The 12,077-nt window shown below is 45.5% G+C and overlaps 1 protein-coding gene across 2 annotated transcripts in view; it reads left to right on the top strand.

Annotated features, from left to right (window-relative positions):
• Positions 1–2,924, top strand: part of LOC119177214 (uncharacterized) — a 56,467-nt gene extending 53,543 nt beyond the window's left edge. For both annotated transcript variants that reach the window (XM_075878271.1, XM_037428631.2), the window contains exon 2: positions 1,730–2,924. In XM_075878271.1, the coding sequence (XP_075734386.1) occupies positions 1,730–2,042 (313 nt within the window). In that variant the 3' untranslated portion in view covers positions 2,043–2,924. The remainder of the gene's footprint in view (positions 1–1,729) is intronic.
• Positions 2,925–12,077: the final 9,153 nt, after the last annotated feature.

The raw sequence follows: 12,077 nt of genomic DNA, 5'->3' as shown, positions 1-12,077 counted from the left end.
TCGTGTTTTGGGACACAAAATTCCAACAAATAATATACTTTGCCGTGAAACATAACTAGGAAAAAAGCTATATTTCAGACCAGTGTCCACATTTCAGTCATTCTGTAGATCAGTAGGGATAGGTGTCTCGAATACTGGCGTCCAATCTCCATCATAAATGACCCTTGTATGAAATGGGAAAAGCCTTCCTCAGATGGAAATGTTTGCTAGCATTTCGTTCCCTCCGATATCCTTCACTGTCCCGGTCCATGCGGGTGGCCCGCTCGCTGAAGTGAGACTAAGACCCCTGGTACTGTCATCATCATCATCATCATCATCATCATCATCATCAGCCTGACTACGTCCCCTGCAGGACAAAGGCCTCTCCCATGTTCCGCCAGTTAACCCGGTCCTGTGCTTGCTGCTGCCAATTTATACCCGCAAACTTCTTAATCTCATCTGCCCACCTAACCTTCTGTCTCCCCCTAACCCGCTTCCTTTCTCTGGGAATCCAGTTAGTTACCCTTAATGACCAGCGGTTATCCTGTCTACGCGCTACATGCCCGGCCCATGTCCATTTCCTCTTCTTTATTTGAACTATGATATCCTTAACCCCCATTTGTCCCCTAATCCACTCTGCTCTCTTCTTGTCTCTTAAGGTACTGTAGATGAGGCTTTTTGCACTCGCGAATAAGGTCGCTGGTCTTGTCGTTACATGGCGTTGACATTCCGTGTGGTTCATGTCCGGGTGTTGTGTGGCGAGAAATTTTGAACTGTTTAAATCAATGTAATGCAATAGTACTCTGCTGGCGTTATGCTCACCCCACGACGTGCGCACAGCGCTAGTTTGCTTGGAGTGAACAAATTTGACAAGGGGTTATGTCCCCAGTTCGTCCTACATTGTTTACCTATCGTTCTTTTCGTAACTTAGCCCCGAATATATCAACTGTTGGCTAGATCACGGCCCTGCTCGAAACGTAGATTAAACTTGAACTTCGTATTTACGGCTGCCCTTTCTGTGCTGTCATATCCCACCAAAAAGCCATACAAACCATTCTACAGTACTTGAAAGTGGTGACTTCAATACACCATGCAAGCGCTACTGGGCTTCTTGTGAACTACTAGCCTGTCGGAATGCCTCTGAGTAGATTGATTTTGTGTGTCCGTGTTTTACTCTTATTCATTTTTTGCCTCTCTCTCTTTCTTGGAACCCCCTATTTCTCAACCCCAGTGCAGGGTAGCATATAGGATACTAGCATCTGGTGAAGCTCCCTGCCTTCCTTTTTTCCTATTTCTCTCTCTCACGACAATTCCTTATCTTCACTCTTCCTCTCTCCTTCCTTATTACAAAGAGGTATTTCGTCCAAGTATTTCGTTAATTTATTGTACCTGGTTGCTTTGTGACAACATACCCGCTATGGATCATGGCTTTTCTTCCCATTCAACCTCTCGTCTCTTGCCGCCATGGTTAGAAAAAAAAAGATGCGAAAACACTCACCATCTAAATGTTTGGCAAAGCTGATTGACGGCAATATTGAATTGTTAATCTCCAATTTCTGCTTCCCTACCAATCAGTTTACCTTGAGTATACTCGATGATAGAAGTGACAATAAAGCTGCGTTTTATTTTCCTGAGAAGTCGCATATCGATGCCCAGATGACATGTTCGATGGCGATGCGCAACTACACCTATATGCAACATGAGACAGCAGTATAAATAAGTTCGCAGTAACGGCTGCGAACCCACGCAGGTACCTTCAAGATCCGGAGCCATCGGGGGACTGGGACTTGGAGGACGTCTGCACGGTGCTGGGCGCGATTCTGCTGCTGCTGGTGGGGGCGGTCGGCGTGCCGCTCTGCTTCTACTGGGATAGCCGCTGCGTGCTGCTCACAATCGGATCGCTCGTGGCGCTGTGCATCATGGCGCGCGTGGTGCACGAGCGCCGCACAGCTGCCTACCACGTGCGGCACCGCTGGCTCTCGCTCACCACCTCGTTCTTGGTCCAGCACAGCCCGCCGGAGAGAGAGCCCCTCACCTCATCCAGGGTCACCTACAGTGTCTGAACTTCCATGCCTCGTCTGGCCTTCAACGGAGTGTGAGGGTTCGCCCTTCCCCCCTTTCCACCTTGCCTTTATTCATCCCTTTCGGGAAAGTGCTGATGAGGGAATGCCAGAATGCTCTGCCTGAAGCATTTCCCTATCTCGGCATCGTCTATAGCTCTGCCAGAGGTAACAGTGCGGTATAGTGACGCTATAGGGCGCATCAAATTTCACATCCCCTGATGAGGGATTTTACACACCTCATCTTTCTATGGTCAGAGCTGCTTCCACTTCGTTTTCAAATCTCCACAACTCATTTTTTAGTCTACGGAATGCCTCAAGACGCGTAAGGGCACAGAAGAAGAAAATGGGAGGAAGTGAGAAATTATATGCAATTCCACTTTTTTTTTTCAGTACACTCTATGTGAGTGCTCATTTTGTGGACAGTTCATGGAGGTGTGCAATACCTCACCGTCTCGAGATACATTGCTACACACAGCTTTCGCATTTCACACCCTAATAACCAAAGCTACCTCCGACTGTTCGTCACACTACTTAGCGGTGCTCTTTTTAAACTTCATTTATGTGTCATGGCCGCTCACGATACATACATAATAAATCATGCATTTCATAATCGCCACCAATTGGGACGGCTTCTCAGTCATTACTCACACGCTTCAAAATCGCACTCTTGGCTATTTTATTTCCACTTCGAAAAAAACTTGCCACTTTACACTGAGTTGTATAGTCATAAATATTTATTGCGAGCATTTTAAAGTTTTTATCTTATTTTTATTTCGGAAAGCACTTCTACGCCTCTCCTTGTCACGTGTTACTGATTTATACGCAATAAAAATAGGTGGGAGAGGGTAGAGTCAGAATAATAAATTACAGGTTTTATTGTAAGTCACCTTCGACATGTGTGGTCATTACACTTCGTTACTTGGACGAGTCGTTTCTTGTTGCCGTAAATTTGTAGTCGTTTGAGACACCACCGCCTAGCTGTTCTGGTGACGCAGTCCGTTGACGCGCAATTAAGAAGGCAGTCGTGCCACAGGTCGTCAGCTCGAATTCCGTTTCGTTACTTCTTAATATTTTTATAGATGCTACTGGAACACCGTCCTCGCCTTTCATCGGCTCAAAAAGCAGTTAAAGCTGTCTTGTGATTTTTGAGGACTACAGGCCTACATGACCACCTTTAACTTTTTTGTAGTGCCACCGCTGCATACGCGTCAGCCCATTGACTGACAATCCTTTTTTTCTCTCTCTTTCTCTTCTCTTTCCTCTCTATCTCATCTTTATGCCCCCCTTCCCATTCCCCCAGCGTAGAGTAGCAAACCGGGCATGTGCCTGGTGAACCTCTCTGCCTTCTTTTGTTGTTCATCTCTCTCTCTATAGTAATGCGTCAATATTGACGTTACTGCTTTCAAGGGGTCGTAATTTTGCTTTTTTGCAAGAAAATCACCTCGCTGTTTGTGCCGGTTGTTAGTCCTACCGCGTTGATTTTTCGAGGTGGAGTGGGTACATTGTTGGTGTGCGACTTCAGTTCGAGTCGCGCTAACCAACTGAACTTTTCTCTTTCTTTTCTGCTTTCAATATTGCTTCGGGTAATGTGGCCAGTTTTAAAGGCAGCATCTTACAGTGGAGCGATGGGAGGAGCCGCTGGCCAGCGAGAACCTGGACAATCAGGTGAGTTGAGGTTCTCGCTGACGGACGCGGCTCGCTGAGTGGCAGCGGTCGCAGAGCCTTTGTCTGAGCTCCCCACACCACGAAATCTACTGCAGTACTGCAAGTGACGCGAGTTTTCACCGCCACCATTAAAAGCATGTGCACAGACACCACCACATCGAGGCAATTAATACAGCACCGTAATGATGTTATTGTGAGGTTACCCTTTTTAACAACACTGCCTATAGTGACGAGCCTCGACATCGTGCAGCTGTTAATTGGAGAATAATTGGAGAAGATATGTTTCCTTTCTTTTCTTTACTGGTGCTCGAAGTGACTGCGTTCAAGCTCCCTACGGCTACCTTCCCTCATCGTAGGAAACGTTGACGCTTCTAGATGCACGTTCATTCTCGCGTATTTGTTTCACTGACTAGGTCATACTTTGTGGTTTACCCGATCCCGCAGCCACACCAGCCAGCAGTTGCAATGATTGATTGATTGATATGTGGGGTTTAACGTCCCAAAACCACTATATGATTATGAGAGACGCCGTAGTGTAGGGCTCCGGAAATTTCGACCACCTGGGGTTCTTTAACGTGCACCCAAATCTGAGCACACGGGCCTACAACATTTCCGCCTCCATCGGAAATGCAGCCGCCGCAGCCGGGATTCAATCCCGCGACCTGCGGGTCAGCAGCCGAGTACCTTAGCCACTAGACCACCGCGGCGGGGCCAGCAGTTGCAAATCAAAGCATCTAGATGACTGGTGATGCCCACGTCTTCGGCGCGCTCGCATTTTAATCACCGAGAACGATAAGTAACACGTTTCGCTCTCGCAGGACAAGCGTCGTCTCAGGATGGGAAGGCAGCTACAGAAAGCATGCCACCGTGCGAGTATCTGCCATGCCTTAGAGAGCTCGAATGTCAATCTACGTTTGCATAGCAATAGCACACATTCATGAGACGAAAGCGACGTGCATATCCCCTTGTTTGAAGAAGTCGATTAGACCACATGAATAAGTCTTTGTGTGCGATTTCCGGTGAAGTTGGCCCGAAGATGGAGCTACATGTATTGTATATTCATATGTATTGCCATTTTAGAGACTTACTGAAACATACTGCCCAACTACACTGGCCTCAGGGTTGGAACACATTCTATGCTGACCTGCACAACGTTTGGCATCAGCCCATATGTGGCCTTTATACATCGACACAAAAAATACGTGGAACAAATTGATTTGCGAACATTACATTATGTGTAACAAATTAGTAATTAGAGCTATGCCATCAATGCAAAGGAACTGAAACCAAAGTGAAAAAGTAACTATGCTTAAAACAATACTGAGAGAACAAAAAGAGCGCAATTCGCAACGAAGTCGGACACGAACGACACCGCGCCACGAAATCGACGTGGTACAGCTGTCTAACAACCACCGCAGACAGTGACATGATTTTCTTGCAGCATTACCTTGAAAAAAAACGTAAAAGTAAAACATTCGAAAACGTGAATTTGAAGTGATGTCCTGCGTCGCGTCCGCTTCGCTAACATCGCGTCAAGCCACTACGGCACTAGAACAGCTAAACGGTGGCGTTTAAACGACTACAAATTTACGGCAACAGGCCACCTCATTTTTACCGCTAAACTATACGCTAACAGGCCCCTCTCACCAAATAGCCATCGCTTTACGGTGACGGGGTCGTCACTATAGCTGAATCGCTATTATAACGGACCCGTCACTGCTACAATTTCACTACGCTGACTGGCCCCCTCACTCTAATGATAGTACTCGGTTGACGGGCCCCGTTACCATGGTCACTGCCATAGAAGTTCTAACCGCGTTGAAATCCTTTATGTCGGATTATGTAGATGCAGAGTAGCGACGGGGCGTGATTTTGCGAGTGAAGTGGGAGTGGATGCATAGAAAGTGGAGTTGTTCACCATGGCTGGGAAGGAAACCCGCGCCATCAATCTTAGCGGCCTGACACCTTGACTGATGAGCTATAATGCCACGGCAGGTGAAGTGGATACTTCACGGAAGGTTAACAGAAGTAGGTGTTTTAGTGCCGAAACTGGGAACACAAAAGAAAATAAAGTGATCCGCTCACCGGAAGTTACGCATGACTAACAAAGTGTGTACCAACATGACCTTCAAGATTAGCTGTTGCATACAAAAAAATCTCGGAAGGCTACGTGCTCGGGCTTACGCAAAATCGCCACACATTATGCATCGTCCGCTTAGTGCTACTTAATTACTTCCAATGCGCCAATCAGGCAAGTACCACCTTATACAGGGTAAAAATAAATTTTTATTGATTTTGTTGCAATTTAATGGGGTGACAACTAATCTTTATTTGGACGGTGCATAACTGGGCTTTTTTTTTAATTTATACAAATCGCGAGTCTTCTGCGCTTCTTAATCGGTGATGTATGCGATAATTGTTTAGGTATTATGCTTGTGCAAACGTAGATTGGTGCAATTTTGGGGAAAAGAGGGGGACGTAAAACTACTCCATTCACTTGAACGTTAAACCCCAGCGTGCGAGTTCTTCCAAACTTTATACAGCGTGCCTATCACATAATTTTCACACGTAAAACCCCATAATTTATTTTAATTGTTTAACAAGAATTACAGTACAGGTGCATCTGATTTGGTACATCCAATAGAAATAAGTCACTATTTTGTTTAAACTTGAAACTTTTGTGTTTTCCTTGAGAAAGCAGTTTTATCAAATTATCATTTTCAATTTTTCGCATTAGCAAGCTACATTTCTATATGCCTGATTTAACGGTAAGCAATCGGGAACGTCGTGGCACCAAAGCATGCGACGCAATCACCTGCGCAAAACTTCACAAATATTTCAGCATCATTATTATTTAAAAATTCATCAGTCTAAAAAAATCACAACTGCTTTGTAGAGAAGTCTACTTGCGCACGCGTACACTCAAAGGACAAACGGAAGACAATTATCCAAACAGGCCGTCAGTGCCTACACATTTTGCCAATGATAATTTGTCTTCATCGCTCTCGCAACTCCTGACTGCTCACGGTGTGTTTGATAACTATATTTTGACTAGATCTAATCTGCAGTGCCTCCAGTACTTTGCAACAGGGTTATTGCATTCCGCATTGCAACGCGTTCAGTGCATTGACTATACTGCTTGAGCTGATGACTCGCTTTGACTCTCCAAAGAACCTTCTGTGAATGCGGGTCGTCATGCCAACCCCACACAGGGTGCATTTGAGATGAGGCAGTAGAAATTTTATAAAGTCAGTTTCACCAAAAATGCAAAGCATTGAATGTGATCGCAACACATTCGAATGTTTTACGAAGCAAGGCTAGCATTTTTAGGAGCAATATTAGTTGTAGTAAACATGCGCTTGCTAAGTAAGTTTCCTGCGGCGCGGCAACAATAGATGACCACAAGAAGGCTTGTGGTTAGCGACGGCGTTGATAATGCGAAGTGAGGCTGGCAGTCAGCTCATTTAGATCCAATCTCGCGTAACTCTACAAAACTCTGGTGTAAGAGAACACGGCCGCTCCAAATAAACTTCAAGCAGCGCGCGCGCGAGTGCGTGCGTGCGTGCGTGCGTGCGTGCGTGCGTGCGTGCGCGTGCGTGCGTGCGTGCGCGTGCGTGCGTGTGTGTGTGTTGAGAGCGCAGCCCGTAGAAGCTCTAGCTTGCTTTGGGGGGCACAACGCATGCGCTGATCGTTGCCGCGATGGCGCGGCAACTATCGCGGCAACCATAAGCGCCCCCCCCCCCCCTTTCCTTATTCGCTGGCGAGATAAACACACGCTCAGATGAGCCCGGCCGGAAAGGAGATATTCGCTTCACATCCTTCCCCATATAATACGTGAATGATGGTGGTGGTGGTGGTTGCGGCAAAAATCAGCTGAGACTATCAATATAAAAGTAAAAAGCACAAGCCATATATACAGTATTGAGGATGCTGTCCAATATTTAGGTATAGGAATTATAAGTTGCCGTGGCTAGTAGAAGCACCATGTAGTTTGTCGCCTTATCTGTGTAAAAATAAAGAAACCTTGGTGTTCCGCATTGCAGGTACGCGGATTGCTTTACGTACAGGCAGTTATTTAGGGCGACGTATTTGCCGCCTAAGGTCACACTCTTAATATTATATGAGACTTTCTAATCATCCTAAGCGTGTTAAGAAGTACAAAAAAATCTTGGCTTTAAGAAGCAGAAAGACAGATCTGTGGCGAGCAGCGCCCTCCTTCGCTGCATGAAGCGTAATTGGGTGCTTCTGCGTGTGCGCGAGCTTATTAGCCCGGAGAAGTTGGGGTGGCGCCACCTGGCGGATGACGTCACGGCACGGACTCCTCGATGCGAGCCGCGGCACGTCTACATAATGATGCACTCGCTTCGTGCGCTGTTCCAATGTTCGCGTTCACCTTATGCTTGTTTCAAGCCGCAGATGAATGAGCGAAACAGATTTAGTAATGTAAAACAATAAAAAGTTTACTGTTGCCACTGCACAATCACGCGCTAGGTCTAGGTCGTAGCAATGTGAGATAAGTGAAAAGGTCTGTGTCGCGCTGCCAACCCTGACGATAGATTCCATTTGTGGCGACGACAGCCACACTTCCGACGGGTGTGAAAATCAAGAACACACTTCTGTTTGGATGCAACAAACTCATTGACGCATAGCCATGAGATTTTGAGAAGGCATTAAGACATCATATTTGCATTATATATAAGATTGATATGTGCATGAGTGATTTCTTTCGAAGATATCAGGGCTTCTCTTCCCATAAAATAATTTGTATCGCATGATTCCACGTATCTACGGAAAGCGCTTTCACAAGTGTATCAAGCCCCGCGCTCGCGTGCAGCATTAAGTATCGCAACTTATACCGGAAGGCGCTCGCCCTAGAATACCACCGCCGCTGTTGTGTGTTTTTATCATGTACTTGTTTACTCAACACGTTGTTTAGCTTTATGTTTCTCTCGCAATTATTTTAAAGCTTTATTCGACCAAAATTTTTTAGGTGAAGTGCGGTTGAGGTTAGGTGCGAAAATTCGTATTGCGGTCAGGTTCTGTCTTCGAGCAGAATCGTAGCAAGGGTGAGGTCGCGCTCGAAAATGTCAGTTTACATACCAACCTCATATGTTAAATTTCCTTGCACTTGATTACCTCTTGGTGGACATGACGTGCAAGACCAGTCGTTGCTTCATCGAGGCGAAGATTGTTTAGTTATTACATGGGTCCAAAAGCCTATAGGTTTAAATTTTTTTCGGCGTTGGGGAAGGCGCCTACTTAAAATGTTCATTTTTCTCTCTGTATGGAGAAAAAAGTTTGAGGGTTGGGGACAGGCTCGGCGAACCATCCCATGGTTACACCACTGCTTGGGCCACGTCCGTGAGTGCGCTATAGAAAGAGTATATTTCGACTTTCTGACGTTTGTGCTGAAATTGTTGCCATCAGTGGTGCTCCCACATGAAGCTCCTATTAGCGTTTTTGACGCGGTGGTAGAACACTCCAGCATTTCACGCAAATCAGGGTATAGGACTACATAATCCCTGGTGACTGTTGAGAATAAACCTACACATATGGTCCCAGTGAACAGAAATATCTCATTATTTCCGAAATCATTGTGTAGTATTATTTTGTTTCTTTTACAAATATGTTATGTGAGTGCTTTTGCTGGAGTCTCTTGCTGGAGAAAGCACAGTTCCAGAGAAAGCGCAAAGTATTTAGTGAATTGAAAGCGTCCCAAATTCGTTTCTCATACTACGGCACAGACATGTTTTCCCAAAGTCTATGCCTAGTTGTAATAACGGTAGTACCACTTAGTATATTTTTTTTTCTTAGCACCCATTCTGTGGTGTACGCGATAAAAACAACGGACGTCTTCCCCTGCATCTCCATGTTCACAATAAATCTTCCGTTCGGACGGAATCTGCCTATCCTAAGCTAAAGTATGGAAACTTCCTACAACTTTAACAAGCTTTCACTAGTTGTGAAACCTTGCAGCGTGTATGTTGAGAAATGTGCATAAAGAAATTCAGGAATAATCACCAACGTATCGCTAAAGAGCATATACACGGAAGGCGCAGACAGAGGTGACAAGCGCCGGTGGAGCAGTCGAGTCCGCGCCATGACGTCACATCGCCGCTACCACAGCGACGCCAGTGTTCGTTCTCGGAGCTAATAGGAAAGGCTCAATGAGCAGAGGATTACTGTCTTCCTGTAAGCAGAAAAATGTCATCGGCTGATTCTGCCGAAAGTGAACGCCAGTGCCACCTGATAAGCACAAGGAGTTCATTGCAAAAAAAAAAAACATATCCTTCCACTTTCACCAAAAATACTATCGCGATCGCACATCACTGCCTGTCTCCCTCCATATACCTTTTTCTTAGCTTAGAAAACTTCAACCTTGTTGAAGGTGGAAAAACAATTGTAATAAATGTTCAACGGTGTTTTCTTCGTCACCACTGTATTACTGGACACGGTAACCAGTAGGGTTTTAGCCGCACTGCAGAAAATATAACAATTAGAAAAATAAGCTTTGCTGACCGTCCATTTAACAGAAAAAAAAATGAATAATTCAACCTAGCGCAAGTGTACAACTTTGTTTGCTTGTGTGCAAAGCAAAATTCAAGACTGCATAGGTGCCCATCAGCTTTTTGTTTTTTGTTTTTTAGTATTACGCCTCCTGTGCAAGCTACGCTATATTTACACATCTTTTTTTAAACATTTGTAGCAGTTTAAGGTATAAAAACGCTGCATGTGGATTGTGCATAAGTTGTAAATGTGTTCTTGTCCTTCACTTTGATTGTTGGCCACTAAAATACCGGGCGCGTGCATTTAATTGCTGTGACTTTAAGCATCGCGGCGCTGTCAATTAAGACTGCACTTTTCTTTATTTTCTTCAAGGACAAAGTCATCAAGTATGGAAGAACCCCGGAGTTCATGTCTCGCGCGTGCAATTTTTCTTGCTTTTTTTAGTTTTTTTGCATCCTTTATAGTAAGGTACAGCACCACGAAGTTCGACAAATGGTGAAAACTCATCTAAACTCGTCGACCTGACGTATAGGCCCTGTCCTCGGTAACTGGCTTGGGCCGGACGTGCGCAATTATTCGAAAGCAACACCGCACAACCGTGCTCAATTTGGGCGTCGAGTTATTCTGCTACCTGCATCCATGGACTTGGAGACCAAAAGACCTCAAAATGTCTTTCTTTGGCGCCATTGGTTGCAAGCAGCATTAGTATGGGCGCGGCTCTGCTGCACAAAGAACATGATTATAGACTCGCACAATGCGCAGGGTGCGCTGTAAGGAAGCAGTTGGTTGATGGTTTCTAGGAAACGACTTTGTTTATTACAGAAAAAAAAGGAATCCAGTCGCGCCAATCCGCACCCACTACCCTCGTGCCACATGGCGTGTTTTTATTTTATCCTATGGGAAACGTAGCAAGAAAGGTATAAGAAAAAATTGCTTCTTGCATACTTTGAGACGGCCTTGCTATATAACCAATTCAGTGTTAGCCGGGCTTGTTGGTAGCTTCTGCACTTCCACTCAAGTTACTGCACTCCTGTTACTTTTAAGTGTGAATACACTTTATAAGCGACCCCAAACCATCCACCGCCATCGGCGGCGTCCGCAGTCTTCTCTCTATCTTTGAAAGAAAGAGGACTTGGCGGGCCGCAGCGCGACGCTCTACCGAATAAGCCACGGACGCGACGCTGATATCGGTGTCAGTAACGCGCCTTATACCCCCTCCCCCTTCGCTCACTCCCCGCTCTCCTCGCTCGCTGCAGCTGCGCGCGCACCCCTCTCTCTCGCGCACCCACCTTCTCTCTCAGTCTCCCGTCGAGAGCGGGTCGTGAGGGGGAGTAAAGTTAAAATCCGTTGGCATTCGCCAGTGAGTTAACGTAAACTCCCCCATGTGATCAAATTGCGAGTCCCAGGAACCATTACACCATAATGGCACCATAGTGTGATTAATAAATATAATAGTGCGAATTAATAATTATCCCTCATAGCATCACCCCGTGTATTCACACTTAACCATGTTCACCCTCGGGGAAATGCTTGGGAGTTTTTGTGAGCATCTTGTAGTTCGGGATTGCTATTGTGGATCAGTAACTATTACTCTAACTAAATTACTTTTTAAGTGAATTCAACAGGTTTCTTGTAAATGAGCTGCTGGATTACGAAAGGTGAAGTGTGTTTACGGGGCAACCAGTGCTTTCATCTGAGTTTCTAGGCTGGTGATGCAAACGCACGTGCGTATAGTATATAGACGAAATGCTGCGCAGCAGTGTGCAGTGCGCTGTTGTGCACGCGGCAAAAAGCCATTTTTTCTGTTTTTTATAAGGTTGAAAGAGTAGAAATAAACCAAGTTGTATATTTTTCAACAGCGCA

The sequence above is a fragment of the Rhipicephalus microplus genome, chromosome X (genome assembly GCF_043290135.1).
Source record: "Rhipicephalus microplus isolate Deutch F79 chromosome X, USDA_Rmic, whole genome shotgun sequence".
NCBI classification, from domain to species: Eukaryota; Metazoa; Arthropoda; class Arachnida; order Ixodida; family Ixodidae; genus Rhipicephalus; species Rhipicephalus microplus.
The sequence above is the reverse complement of the archived record's forward strand: the minus strand, read 5'-3'. Positions and strand labels throughout refer to the sequence as shown.